Here is a 15,581-nt window from a genome sequence, read left to right as displayed (position 1 = left end):
AAAGCAAAGAAATTTATATTTTGGCATAAGGCAATATAGACAACTAGTTCCTTCTTGCCAGTCATGGCGTCTGTTTCTAATCATTCTGCTGTAGAGGCACGTCAAAACGGCTGTTTATCACGACGATGGCCACTGGAAAAAATGCATTACATTATTTTGTCTATAAAGGAGCAAATGGAAACAAATACATCACAGTACAATGCAAACTATGCCTTCCAGCTATTAAGTCTTTATCGAATGGCTCGACATCTAATTTAAGGAAGCATTTGCAGGTAAGACCAGCACGGAAATCATGTTAACTAGATTAGCTAAGATCACCCCAACTCCATCCATTCCCTGATGCCTTCTGTCAAAACCAGTAAGGAGAACTCCCGCCAATCCCCCAAGGTCGATCTGTGAAATAAAGAAAGATCATAGCCTTGTTCAACATGTATTCTGAAATAGCCTAGTGTCATTATTATTTTCCAAGTCAATTTATACAAATTCTATGCAGTTGTGTATCCTGGCATAAGAAATATATGCAAACGCCTAGGAAAGCAACACACTGAGGTGTGGCATACAGCGCCACCCGGGCACGCAATTATCAGACACACTATAGTTCACTTGAGGCAGTTTCACACAGGATTGCACACACTCTCTGTTCTGCATGGCATGCAGGGTGTGCCCCACTCATTGAAAATATTTCTTTAGTGGCTCCTGGGACACCTCAACTTTCTGCCATGCTCACTCTGTTGTCTGTCTGCTCATGAAAAGTCACCTGCTAGAAGCCTCATCTCATAGAACGTTTTGCAGTAACTTTATTAATGTGTAATTTAGCAGTGCTAGTTATGCTAACACCACAGTCAGCAACAGGTATAAGAACAAGTTACATGAAAGTCTGGATTGTGCATAACAATTATAATAACCTAAATTGCAGAATCAACACATGCATCATTATTTTAATGTTATATTATTATATTGTAACAAACTCTTTTTTGCCCATATCATTTTCACTTCAGTGTCATTCTGCTGTTCTATCCCAGTAGTATTGCTAGTATCATACCTTATGTACTATCAGATAGAGTACAGCTTCAAGAACCATGACCCCCGACACATACGGGCAGGCATCCAGGCCTCACTGACTATAAATCAACCAACAACACCCCCTCAGCAAGTGACGTCTCCCTTCCAGATGATCTTAACACCTTCTATGCTCACTTTGATCATGGATACACCAAATACCACCAAACAAAGATGAGCTCCAACTAGATGACCTGCCACTCACATTCTCCACCAGTGATGTGTGCTCCACCCTGAGCAGGGTAAATGCACATAAAGCTGCTGGCCCTGATGGCATCCCAGGTTCAGGGCCTGTACAGAGCAGTTGGCTGAGGTCTTCATCAAGATTTTCAACTTGCTTAGACAGTTGTCCCTACCTCCTTCAAGACAGCCACCATTGTACAAGTACCAAAACATGCTGCTGCAATGACCCTCAACGACTTCCACCCTGTCTCTCTCACTCCCATCATTGTCAAGTGTTTTGAGAGGCTGGTCCTCTCTCACCTGAAAACATGCCCCCAGCACTGGACCCATATCAATTCGTCTACAGACCCAACAGGTCAACAGTGAATGCCATCGCCTCAGCTGTCCACTCCGCCCTGACTCAAGTCACACTGTCAGGTGTTGAATCTCTTCCCTCACCTTCCTCTCATCATCGTGACTGATCAGGCCTACCACCGCAGTGTCATCTGCAGACTTGATTATGGAGTTAGAACACAGATATGCAACCATGAGTGAAGAGGGAGTAGAGGATTGGGCTCAGCTGACTTTCTTGTCCTCCTTCCCACATTCGACCTCAAGCAGTTCACCACACCAGCAACCCACAAAGCCGGTAAACAGCTTGACCTCATCCTCACACGTAATTGCACCACACATAATCTTCTCATTACTCCTCTCCACACCTCTGACCATTTCTTTATCCAGTTCTCTATTTCTCTCCCCTCACCACCATCAATGTCTCCTCCCTCTATCTCTTTTCTTCACAATCTTCGCTCCCTTTCCCCCTCACATTTCTCCTCCGTTGTCACAACCTTACTTCCCTCTGAAAGCCACCTTTCCTCACTTGACTTAAACACCGCAACCAACATGCTATGTTTCACTCTAACATCTTCTCTTGACAGCATATGCCCCCTAACCTCCAGACCTGCTCGCACATCACCCTCTAGTCCTTGGCTCTCAGCAGCTCTGCGTAGCAACCGGGCCAAACTACGAGCATCTGAAAGGAAATGGCACAAATCAAACAACCCAATTGACCTAACCAATTACCAGACACTTCTTTCTTCTTTTTCCAATAGCATCTCCATTGCTAAAGCTACATTCTACCAAGAGAAGATTCTTAGTTCTCCCAACACCCACATTCTTTTCAAAACCTTTTCCTCTCTACTCTGCCCCCCTCCTCCCCCTTCCCATACTTCTCTCATTGCAGATGACTTTGCTACTTTCTTTACCAACAAGGTTACATCAATCAGGAACCTGTCCTCAGCCCCAGACATGCATAGACTGACTCCTCCTCCATGTAACTCCCAACTGACTTCCGTCTTTCCCCTCTCAGAGACCTGATGTCTCTAAACTCCTCCTCTCTAGCCATCCCACAACCTGTCCTCTTGACCCTATCCCTTCTCACCTTGTTCAGTCCATCTCTCCCACACTATTACCTGCACTCACACACATCTTTAACACATCGCTCTCTACTGGCACATACCCTACCTCATTTAAGCAAGCACGAGTTACCCCACTGCTTATAAAACCATCACTCAACCCTGCTATAGTTGACAACTACAGACCTGTTTCCCTACTCCCTTTTCTTTCAAAAACACTTGAAAGAGATGTTTTTAATCAACTCTCAAATTTTCTCACACAGAACAACCTCCTGGACACCAAGCAGTCTGGCTTCAAGAGCAACCACTCCACGGAGACTGCTCTGCTTTCCGTCACTGAAGCCTTACGACTAGCAAGAGCAACCTCTAGATCATTTGTCCTCATCCTACTTGACCTCTCTGCTGCTTTCGACACTGTGAATCATCAGATCCTCCTGTCAACTCTCTCCAGCCTGGGCATCACTGGAACAGTTCTGCGCTGGGTGGAATCCTATCTCTCTGACAGATCCTTCAAGGTATCATGGAGGGGAGGTATTTCTGAAACTCAGCAACTCACAACTGGCGTTCCACAGGGGTCAGTTCTGGGTCCACTCCTCTTTTCTATCTACACTACATCTCTAGGGCAGGTGATTGAGTCTCATGGATTCTCATATCATTGCTATGCTGATGACACCCAGCTCCATTTGTCCTTCCAGCCTGATGATCCATCCGTCTCTGCACGCATCTCTGCTTGCCTTTCGGACATCTCGGTCTGGATGAAGGAAAACCATCTTAAACTTAACCTGGCAAAATCTGAGCTTCTCGTGATCCCAACCTGTCCCTCAATCAACCACAACCTCACTGTACAGCTTGGCTCACTCTCATGCCAACCAGGACGGCCAGGAACCTTGGGGTGATTCTTGATGACGGCTTGACCTTTACAGACCATATCTCAGCAACTGCAAGGTCCTGTAGGTTCATCCTTTACAACATCAAGAAAATCTGACTCTACATCACCAAACAGGCTACACAGATACTAGTCCAGGCTCTTGTTATCTCTAAACTGGACTACTGCAACTCACTGCTTTCAGGCCTCCCAGCCAGCTCCATCAAACCCCTTGAGATGATTCAGAATGCTGCAGCGTGCCTCGTCTTCAACCACTCCAAGAGAACCCATGTCACACCCCTCTTCATCTCCCTCCACTGACTTCCTGTAGCTGCCCGCATCAAGTTCAAGGCCTTGATGCTCACCTACAAGACCTTGTCAGGAACAGCACGCTCCTACCTCAACTCTCTCCTGAAAGCCTACGTTCCCTCTCGCAATCTGCGATCAATTAGCGACCGACGTTTAGCAGTTCCAACTCAGCGTGGCGCAAGGTCCCTTTCCAGAACCTTCACACTAACTGTTCCTCAGTGGTGGAATGCACTTCCAATCTCAATCCAGACCGCAGAATCTCTCACCATCTTCAAAAAACAGCTAAAGACCCACCTCTTCCATGAACACCTAACCAACTCATAATTAACAAAAAAAAAAATGCACTTACACCTCTACTCTGCACTTTGCTTCTTCTGGAATTCAATTAATAGATCTTGTATGGTAGCACTTCTTGTATTGTTCTCTGCTTGATATATCGCTTTGCCTGTATCTTTCTCATTTGTAAGTCGCTTTGGATAAAAGCGTCTGCTAAGTGAATAAATGTAAATGTAAGATTCCAATACTAGAATGAGAAAGTGCAAGAGAGATTCTTCTAAACACACATGTACATTCTCTCTCTCTCTCTCTCTCTCTCTCTCTCTCTCTCTCTCTCTCTCTCTCTCTCTATCTCTCCCATACACACACACACACACACACACAGACACACAGACACACACACACACACACACACACAAACAATAGGGTCAATATAGGGTCACTGTAAGAGAAAGAGTTGATCTTTAAACAGAGCTCCATCATGTGTGTGTGTACTAACAGATGCATTCACAGGCAGCAGTAGATGACAGTGAGTTGGTGAAAGTGTTCGGAGGTGACGGAGCTGAACAGAGCTCAGGAGAAAGCTGAACTGAAAAAACGAGTCGAGGAGATCTGTGAGGAGGAATTCAACAAAATCCATCCACAAGGTAAACAATCAAGCTTTGTAAATTACACAGAGATAAATTTACCAGACAAACAAAGTCAATGGAACATAATCACAAATCCACAAACTAATGTTATATTTATCTGAGAAAATTGTAGTTGATGCCTTAAATGGGTGTTCCAGCTCCATACACTAAAAAATATTCCTTCAAAATATGTAAGTGTAGCAATTAAGTATTTTTACTTTTGTTATTACATCCCACATTTTTAAGGGCTGTACTGATTACATTCTTAAAGGTAAGGAGCAACCAGGTGAATATCTGAGAGTTCTGAGAGTCCTTAGTGCCTTTAATAGACCGATACAGTGGTCAAGAAATTCCCTCATTTTTTCTCCTTGCTTAGTTTTGTTCATTGATGTCCTTATACAGCTGCTTCTCAATTCTGACTTCTTTATACACTTTCTTCAGCCTTTTTTAATTAGTTTTTGTGATTTACTTTGGGTTAGATACATTTTAAATGCTTCTGTGATTTAAAAAAGTGTCTCTTTTTTGCACTATTTAAAAAAAAAACAGAATTCTATTAATTTGAATCTTTATATAACAGTTTCTTTAAATCCTGCCCGCCCTCTCTTTTTAAAGCCACACCTGCCCTCTCTTTGCTCTCTCTGTCACACTAGAACACACACAGAATCAGGAAACTCATTTCTGAGAAAACGAAACTCATAATATTTACAGTGCCACTCTTGGATGAGGCTCTCTCTCTCTCTCTCTCTCTCTCTCTCTCTGTCATTGTGTTAGTCCATAAAAATGGCAGAGGCTGGAATTTCAGTAGAAAAGGATCAGTTCAGCTGTCCAGTGTGTCTGGATCTCCTGAAGGATCCAGTGACTACTCCCTGTGGCCACAATTTCTGCAAGGTCTGTATTAATCGCTTCTGGGATCTGGAGGATCTGAAGGGTGTCTACAGCTGCCCCCCGTGTAGAGAGACTTTCATTCCAAGGCCTGTTCTACGCAGGAATAACATGCTGGCTGAAGTGGTGGAGAAACTGAAAAAGACTGAACTCCAAGCTGTTTCTCCTGCTCACTGTTACGCTGGACCTGGAGATGTGGAGTGTGATTCCTGCATTGGGAGAAAACACAAAGCCATAAATTCCTGTCTGGTGTGTCAGGCCTCCTATTGTGAAGATCATCTTAAACCTCACTTTCAGTCTCCTGCCTTTAAGAAGCACAAGTTTGTTGAAGCCTGTGCAGAGCTCCAAGAGAAGATCTGCTCTGAGCATGACAAACTAAACAAGAGCTACTGTCGTACTGACCAAAGCTTTTATTTGTGTACGATGGATGAACACAGATGCCATGATACTGGTTCAACTAAACTGGTAAGAAATGGACGGCATTGTTCTTTTCCAAGGACATTTGATCAAATGTCTATTCAAATGTTTTAATTATGACTGTCATTCACTGTGATGTGATTTTTTATTAAAAGTCAAAGGATTGTTTATAAGGAAGTGCTAAACATGTAAGACCAGTCAGTGCACTTCTAAACAGTTAACACCCAACAACCTTCTTTAAGCATTTTACAGCTAAAGTGTACAATGACTGTGTTAAAGTTGCCATGTCAGGGGCAGAGATGGTTGCATATGAAGGTTAACATTAGTGCAAAAATAAGTTCTGGGTTATTTGTGTGTCAGCTGATTTGAGTACAGATGTGTGCAGTCAGTAATCAGGTGACCATGCCATGGAAGTGACTGTGTGGGATAGGGAATGGAGTCTGGGTCCGCCATGTTCTGATGCCCTCGTTGATTCTGGGAAACAGAGCCTATGGCCAAATTCTGCGCTGACATGACAGAACCAATCAACCCCAAGCCCCTGCTTATCATGTCTGCATAATGGGCATGATAGTTTCTGCAAAGGTGTGGAATCTTTCCTCTGGGCAATATGCTTCCCAGTCAATCAAACACTGTAGTCTTCCATCCTTTCCAGGGGTCATGGGCTTCCGTTTGGACAAACAACCCCAAATGGACCATATAAATTCTCTGTGATCACAAGCCTTAACTACCCTTCTTTTTTTAATTCCAGACCCATACTTTGGGAATCCCTGTGCAAGATAGACAGGCCACAAACATTTCCAAGTCAAATTAATGTATGGTGTATATTGCAAATTTGTTTTTAAACCCTAGTATCATGCTCTGCCATGAAGTAGATAGAAATAGGCATTTAGTTTGACATTGTTTAGAAAAAGAGACCGCAATCCTTGATGTTGTGAGAGAGACTGAGTGGGAGTGTCTGTGATCCTTTAAAGAGAAAGCACACTGACGCTTCAGAGAGATAGAGAGGACATCTGCAATAATTCAGAGGAGTAGAGGGTGTGTCTGCAATGTTTCAGATGAAGAGAGCGAGCGAGCAGCTGCAATGCTTCAGAAGATAGAGCTGATGTAAGGGGCCATGAAAGACAGAAAGGCTAATGAGCTTTTAGCGATGGGAATGTCTCAGTGTAGTGATATTATCTTGCTGATACTGATAGAGGCCCAGTGTTCACCTTTTACAATGTTGACCTAGAACAAAAACATGTTTTGAAGACATCTATATCTAGATGAACGAGGAGGAGACTTTTAAACGTAAATGCCACTACTGGAATGAGAACGTGGGCAAATGCACTGAAGCTGCCACAATTTAAGAGGGCCATTGCCTGACAGGGTCTGCACAGCTGTGAAAAGCAGTGGCTGTTAGTGCTGTATGAATATATCTATAATGTATATTATATAAAAGAAAAAATTAGAGTGCTGATGACTGGAAAACTCATTAACTGATGCGAATTTACAGTTAGAATTTTTTTTTTAATATTTAAACTATAATTCAGTAGAACATGAGGAAATTTTTTCTCTTTGTTTGCAGGTTACACACTGAGCTCCTGATGCAGAAATAATGAAATGTATTTTATTTGGCCTCAGAATGAGCTACAGGATGAGCAGATGAAATCTCAGCAGAGGATCCAGGAGAAGCAGAAGAAGGTGCAGGAGCTGAAACAGACTGTGGACGCTATCAACGTGAGGACACACACACACTAAATGGCCAAATGTTTGTGGACACCTGACATTTACATATACATATGTGCATCTCATTCCAGATTTATTCACCATTTGCTGTTATAATAAGCTCCACTCATCTGGGAAGGCTTTTGCAGGAAATTTTGGGCCACTTCAGCCTGCACTGGCCCTGCTAGCTCACAAACTTAAACTGTGAACTTAATTAAGCAATCTGACTTGTATTTTTAGAGAAATAACATTGCAGAACTCACAGAGACTGGATTCAGAAGCAGGTTTATTCAGCAATCAGCAAGACAGCAAAGAAAGGGTTGCCCAGGGTTACACGCTCCACTCAAAAAGCAGAACATGCAACAAGAAACAATCGTTTACAATGTGTCTTATATACAATTAAAGCATCCATGTACCTTTAGGGAGTACCCTTATCTTAGCTTGCACCTTTTCTCTTACGTCTTTTCTGATGGGCCCTTGAGTTTTATTCTAGTGAAAACTTTTGCCTGCATCTGCTCTTCTCTTTCAAGCGGATATCATTAACAGCATCATAGTAATAAAAAGCCAATATCTGTTTTCTTATTATTTACTACACTTGGGAGGCCTCTTCTTATCTCCTACCAGCATGAAGACCCCCCCCCCTTTCCCCCCGCATCTCTCTCTTTTTCGCTGAGCCATTGGTAAGTACCACCTTTCCCTTATCTATCCTCCCTGTTACGCTCTGTCCAGCCCTATGCATATTTTATGTGTATTTAAGTATTTTTGATATCCCTAATTTCTAGATGTACAATCTAAACCCATCAACCCTGGTTCTTCTAAGCAGAACCCTGGATCGTCATTTAAAAGGAAAACAGCGACAGTTCCCTTCCCAGACTTACTTCACCAGGCCCCTTTTCAAACAGCATAAAGTGGATTCTGGCACTCAAACATGTTTAACCGTACTGCCTTTCAGGAAAGAGAGAACGCAGGCATCCACACAGGCACGCATCACTGTTACCCCAAAAGAGAGGAATTAACACATGCAATCAAACATCTGTTTCGGTGTCATTCATAAAGAAAAGATATTCAGATGCGGCTGTCCAAATGTACTACAGAATGTCATATGGCACACAACCTCCCTAGATCCCTACTGCTTCTAAGGTATCCAGGCTACCCAGATCCCCTGGGCCGTGAACAGGCAAACCATGCATCCCCCAAGATCATATGTAAAACCCATGATTGTTAAAAAATAATTATTTTATGTGTTTTCAATTAAACTACATAAAGTTTTCCAAACTCTTCCCCTGTGTTTGTTTTACATACGCACGACTCTTCTTATATATCCCTGCAGGCTCACCTTGCTGAAGCCCCTTCGTGCATCATTTCTCAGCTCCAGAAAAAGGAGGGTCTTTCCTTTTCATAATTTCTCTATGCTATATTTTAATATAATTTCCCAACACTTTCCACTAGATTTTGGAGCATGCCTGTGGAGATTTGTATTCATTCAGCCACAAGAGCATTAGTGAGGTCAGGCACATAGTCAATGTTTCAATACATCCCGAAGGTGTTCTGTGGGGCTGAGGTCAGGGAAACACAAGTTGCAAGTCACTCGATTTCTTCAATACCGGCAGTGGCAAACCATGTCTTCATGGAGCTCTCTTGAAGTGCACACAGGCGCTGTAATGCTGGAACAGGTATGAGCCTCTTAGTTCCAGTGAAAGGAAATTATAATGCTGCACCATACAGATACATTCTTTTTTATTATTATTTTCCTTTTTTTTTATTTCAGCTCAAACAAACAATCTACAGTTTCATTTCTATTGAACATTTCTACTGAACATTTCTACTGAACGTTCCTGCTGAACATTTCTACTGAACATTATTGCTGAAAATTTCTATTGAACATTTCTGATGAATATTTCTACTTGTTTCATTTCATACAGATGCATTCTATACAATTGTGTGGTTTAAACTGTGTGACAACTCTTTGAGGAAGAACCACATAAGGGTATGATGTTCAGCTGTCCACATACTTTTGGCCTTTGTACAGAGTACATGATCACACCCAATTCCTCTAGATGGCAATCACTGTCTGACCTATAGAGGGTGCAGGTTTCCTCCTAAAAGCTCGTCACTTTCTCCTTTTCATTAATAATAATAATAATAATAATAATAATAATAATAATAATAATCTTTTGTTTCATAGCACCTTTCATAAAAAAGCAGTTCAAAATGCTTAATAAAATGACAATTACATAAAAGAGTAAAAGAATAGATGACAGTAAAAGAATAAATGGCAGCATTCGATAAAAGAACATGATTTATAAATAGTTCATTAAAAACTGGATTAAACTAAATAAAATCTGAAAATACAAAAGGGGAGAGGGAGGGGTGACTCATTACAGGCTGTGATTTAAAACAATATTAGTTTCATCAGACCCTGAGATCCTTGCATAAAGACTAACACCACTGTGCCCTTTAAATGAGCACACACCCTATTACGTTTTTTCCTCTCTGTAGAGTTTCTCGTCTCTCTGTGTTTCTCCTGGATCTGAGGACTCACCCAGCTTCACTGTCCATCAACATCTCTCATTTGATGGAGTGAGGAAATCTCTCTCAGAGCTGAAACAAGATGAGGAAATGTGTGAGGAGGAATTCAACCAAATCTGTCCACAAGGTAAACAAGCAAACATTTGTTCTGCATCACAGTAAAGAGAGGCATAAAATACATATAACAGAAATAAGAAGTAAGCAGGAACAAAACTGCATACAATCACAAAGTATTAGCATTAGCCTTGTAAATTACATCAACATAAACTTTCTAGATAAACAAAGCCAATGGAACTTATTCATAAAACTAACCTTACTGAGCGTCACATGCAACAAATAATATGAACATTAGATAAGAACCGAGGCCTTAATTCCTATATGAAGTCAATCGGAAAGTCAAAACACATATTTTCAGATCTTCAACTGGAAAAACTGTTTGCTTGTTCTCATGTTTTGATGTTTTGAGGTGTCGCTGATTCTTACGTTCAGATACTACACGGTATTTGGGCATTTTTTGACAGGATCTTGTTTGAAGCTCTAAAGCTAGTTCGACTTCATGGAGATGAGTCTGTCTAGGAGCAGTGGGGAATGAAATTTTTCATTTTCGTGCTTTAAACTTTTTCCACGTCATTTTTCCGTCTCCATTTTGTCTCCGTATCTCCACAGTTGCAGCAGTTCAGATGATTTTACCCTCAGAACCGAAGAGCAGAGAAGATTTTTTGCAGTGTAGGTGTAAAACACACACACACACACACACACGCAAACACACAGAGTACGCTTACTGTCCACATCTATAGGAACACCTGTGCACTTGCCCATTTATGAAGTTATCCAATCAGCCAATCAGGTTACAGTGCATAAAATCCTGCAGATACAGGTCAAGAGCTTCAGTTACTGTTCATATCCAACATCAGAATGGAGAAAAAGTATGGTGTCTGTGACTTTAAACATGCCATGGTTGTTTGTACCAGAAGGGCTGGTTTTTCCAGTCTTCAACTGCTCAGGTTGGGTGAGTCTGAGCTCAGTTTCCTGTTTTTAGTTATTAGGAGTGGAGCCTGATGTAGTCTTCTGCTGTTGTAGCACATCTACCTCAAGGGTTGTTGTGTTGTGCATTCTGAGATGCTTTTATGCTCACCACGGTTGTAGAGAGTGATTATTTGAGTTACTATAGACTTCCTGTCAGCTCAAACCAATCTGGTCATTCTCCTCTGATCTCTCTCATCAATAAGGTGTTTCAGCCTACAGACTCTCCACACACAGGATGTTGTTGTTTTTTTCGCACTATTCAATGTAAACTATAGAGACTGTTGTGTGTGAAAATCCCAGGAGATCAGCAGTTTCTGAAATACTCGAACCAGCCCATCTGTCACCAACAACCATAACACAGTTAAAGTCCCAGGGATCACACTTTTTTCTTAATTCTTATGTTTGATGTGAACACTGAACTGAAGCTTTTCACCTGTATCTGCATGATGAGTAGAATAAGATAAGATTGGACACCCCTGGTCTATCCTAATGACAAGTCTTGGATTACCATACAAATTAAAGATCTGATATAACAATAAAATTAAACCTGTTATAGGAATCTAAACTCAATCATTGGCAAAAAAAATAAATAATTAAGAATGAAAAGAAACAATACTACAAGAATGATGTGGAAGAAGGTTTAAAACAGTGGTTTAAATCTGTGAGGGCATTAACAGATGTGGTATCACAGGATTATAACATTTTGCAACATGAGTGTGACCACTTGGCTAAAAATTTTGCTTCCATGATCCACACTTCTCCCTTTGAAGGAGATGTTATATATAAGCTGCCAAATGGTAGAAGACCTACCATTGGGCAAGTAAAGGCTAGACTCTGCAAAATGAATGCAGCGAAGGCTGCAGGTCCTGACTGCATTCCTCTTGGGTCTTAAAGACCTTTCATGCAGAACTGGCACCTGTGTTATGTGATATCTTTAAGACATGCATTCACCATAACATTTTTCCAAAACAATGGAATGAGGCTATAGTCAAAGCTGTTCCTAAAAAAAAAAAAGCAAAGCCAAGTTTTCCAGCAGATTACTGCCAGATATTATTAATCAGCTGTGTTGGGGAACATGTATGAAGGAATCCTCCGAGATGCCATTCTGGAGGATACAGTTACAAAGATTGCACCATCTCAACATGAGATCAACTGACACAGCTCTGATTCAGATTCTACAATACTGGCATGAAACACTTAATAGCAACCCCAAAATGGACATACATGCTGTTTTTGTTGATTTTACTTGAGCCTTTGACACAAAGGATTGAGTCAACTGATTCATGCTCTGGCTGACATGCATGTCAAGGAGCTATCTAAGCAATAGAGAGCAAAAGGTGAAGTGGGGTTCCTGTGTGTGTAACTCCTATGCAATTCCAGTTGGTGTTTCCCAGGGGGGACTTTTATCCCCGCTGCTTTTTGTCATCTGTATGTGTGGACATGCAGCTTGGATGCATGTCCACCTCCCTCTGTAATTCCTGTGAAATATGCTAATCACTGAGCTTCCAATGGGATCCCTACCTGGCTTAACTCAGAAGCCCTTGGATTCAGTGGCAGATTGGGGACAGGAATTTTCACTGGCAATCAATGGAGCTAAGCCTATGGATATGGTCATTAGTGCCAGGCTTGATGACAACATCTCCTCTCCTCCTTCTCCTGTAATTTCTGGTCATGTAATCAGTAGAGTCTCCACTTTTAAATCGCTTGGAGTTCAAATTTCATCTGATCTGTCATGGGACGTCCACATCAAGTATATGATTGTCAAGTCACGTCTAAGGATCTATTATCTTCGTGCTGCAAAGAGAACAGGTCTCCCATGCAATGTTTTAATGACTTTTTATATGACCAGTTCTTGAGTATGCAAGCCCAGTTTGGGGTGGACTGCCTAAAGGTCTCTCTGATGAGTCAGAGAGGACTCAAAAGCACTGTTGTCGGATAATAGGTATTCCGACTTCTTCTCTCCCATCATTGAGTGAGAGGCTTGATGAGGCCACCATGCGTACCCTCGCTAACATACTCAAGGACAGCTCATTAACATTGTACAGTTTCCTGCCTGTGGCTCCAACAACCAGTTGTTCACTTCGTCGACATAGGGAATATGTTGCACCCAGAAGTACAACAAAAAGGCATAAACTTGCTTTTATACCTCGTGCTTTTAAACTGTTTTATAAGTGACATATATATGGTACTTCATGAATTGAGTATGAGATGTTTTAATGCATTTCAGGTTGTGTTTGCTAATAGAGAAGGTAATTGGTCTTTTATTTAATGTGCATTTAAACCATTTTATAAATGACTTAGTTATGATGCATGGTTATACGTTATGTTTGACACATTTCATGTTGTGCTGCTAAAAGGAAAATCAACTGTTCTGGGTTTTTTTTTTTTTTTTTTTTTTTTTGTGCTGCAACACCCTGCCTTGTCAAACTTTAAATAAATTAAATTACAAAAGTAAGTTGCATGAATGGGCAAGTGTACAGGTGTTTCTGTTACAGAGAATGGTGAGTGTAAATCCTGTGATTAATATCTAACTTGTGGACATTTTATTGTTTTAGATTTCTGTTATCTGACTCTGGATCCCAACACGGCACACCGTCAACTCATTCTATCTGAAGAGAACAGAGCAGTGTCACACAGTAGGAAAGAACAGCGATGTTCTAATCATCCAGAGAGATTTGACTCCAGGACTCAGGTGTTGTGTAAGGAGAGTGTGTGTGGACGCTGTTACTGGGAGGTGGAGTGGAGCGGTGGAGTGTCCATATCAGTCTCGTATAAAGAGATCAGCAGGAAAGGAGGGGGTAATGAGTGTGGGTTTGGATACAACAGTCAGTCCTGGAGTCTGCGTTGTTCTTCTTCCTCTGTCTCTTTCCGGCACAACAAAATTAACACTGAGCTCCGAGGTCCAGCGTCCTCCAGAATAGGAGTGTATGTGGATCACAGTGCAGGAACTCTGTCCTTCTACAGCATCTCTGACACGATGAGGCTCCTCCACAGTGTCCACACCACATTCACTCAGACTGTATATGCTGGGTTCAGGATATGGTATAACTCAGCTGTGAGGTTATTTGATCCAAAATGAAATGTTAGTAAAAGTGTTTAGAAAAATTAAAACTGAGGTATCAGATTTAAATTTTCCCTGAGCTAAAATGACACTTTTGTGTGCTCAAAATTTAATGCTAATAAATTAATAATTTTTTTTTTTTCTTGCTTTAACTTTTCTATAATTTAAAAAGTTACATAAATAATCTCTTAATACAGAATATAGGATGTTTAGAGAAAAAATGAGAAATGTATTAAGCATGCTATTTACCTGTAAACACTAATTAATTTGTACTGTTTATATAAACTTTATTGTACTGTTATTGTACTGTTATGTGAATTACAATGTCTCAAAAAAATTCTGCTTTGCTTTGCCTAAGACTGTTTCACCTTTCAGCATTTTCTGGTGAAGGGTTTGGTTCAAATACAGCACACTCTGCAAAAAATGATACTTACTAATAAAAAAGAAATATATATATATTAAATTAACTACAATATCAAATTTGCCTGAAAGTTCAGACCCTTTGCTATGACACTTGAAATTAAGATCTTTGAGATGTTTCAACAACCTGATTATAAAATTCTCCTGTGGTGAATTCTGTGAATTGAAAATGATTTGGATAAAAACAACATATCTGTCTATAAAAAGCCCCACAGCTAATTGAGCAAGGTGCTCAAAGTAACTCTCTAAAGACCCACAGAGATATATAGAACTATAGAGACCGTTATAAAACTGTATAGGATTTTGACAAAGCACAGATCTGGGGAACAGAACCAAAAATGTCTGCAGCTATGAAGGTCCTAAAGAACAGAGTGGTTTCTATTATTTGAAATGGAAGATGATTGAAACCACCAAGATTCTTCTTAGAGCTGGAGCCAAGAATCTAAAGCAGTCTTCGACCAGGAGAATGTGATGATAGCAAAATTCAACACTTTGGCCTAAATGAGATCATTCTGATGTGTCGTCATTTTGATTATAGTTGTAAAGCTGTAAAGTTGTAAAGTTATCTTGATACAACATTATTCTCGTGAAATCTAGCTCATAGCTGACTGAAAGCAGGCAGGGAATTCCTGCTCAGTCACTTCAGTTTAGCTGCTTAGTGATCGTGTGGTAACACGTGTTTTAACACAACTCATACATGAATACAGGGGCAAAAACGAGGTGTGTGTTTGATCTTTTTTGGAAAGTCAAAAACAAGGTATGTGTTTTATCTTTTTTACTACTTTGGACATTTTAGCTTGATAATGTGATGAATGAGGAGTAGCGCT

General features: G+C 40.9%; 1 protein-coding gene across 3 annotated transcripts; it reads left to right on the top strand.

The window, feature by feature from the left end:
• Positions 1 to 4,446: 4,446 nt before the first annotated feature.
• LOC128628662 (E3 ubiquitin/ISG15 ligase TRIM25) lies at positions 4,447 to 14,818 on the top strand. Of its 3 annotated transcripts, none has more exons than XM_047161443.2 (6): positions 4,450 to 4,733; positions 5,487 to 6,062; positions 7,635 to 7,730; positions 10,218 to 10,374; positions 10,914 to 10,973; positions 13,829 to 14,815. In XM_047161443.2, exons 2-6 carry the CDS (start codon positions 5,496 to 5,498, stop codon positions 14,350 to 14,352), a joined length of 1,404 nt encoding a protein of 467 aa, XP_047017399.1. In that variant the 5' UTR covers positions 4,450 to 4,733; positions 5,487 to 5,495; the 3' UTR covers positions 14,353 to 14,815. The 3 variants fall into 3 exon arrangements, with proteins under 3 accessions (XP_053543328.1, XP_047017399.1, XP_053543329.1); XM_053687354.1 differs by lacking the exon at positions 4,450 to 4,733 and having other exon boundaries at positions 5,509 to 5,603; positions 5,702 to 6,062; positions 13,829 to 14,814; XM_053687353.1 differs by lacking the exon at positions 10,914 to 10,973 and having other exon boundaries at positions 4,447 to 4,733; positions 13,829 to 14,818.
• Positions 14,819 to 15,581: the final 763 nt, after the last annotated feature.

The sequence above is a fragment of the Ictalurus punctatus genome, chromosome 17 (assembly GCF_001660625.3).
Source record: "Ictalurus punctatus breed USDA103 chromosome 17, Coco_2.0, whole genome shotgun sequence".
NCBI lineage: Eukaryota > Metazoa > Chordata > Actinopteri > Siluriformes > Ictaluridae > Ictalurus > Ictalurus punctatus.
The sequence above is the reverse complement of the archived record's forward strand: the minus strand, read 5'-3'. Positions and strand labels throughout refer to the sequence as shown.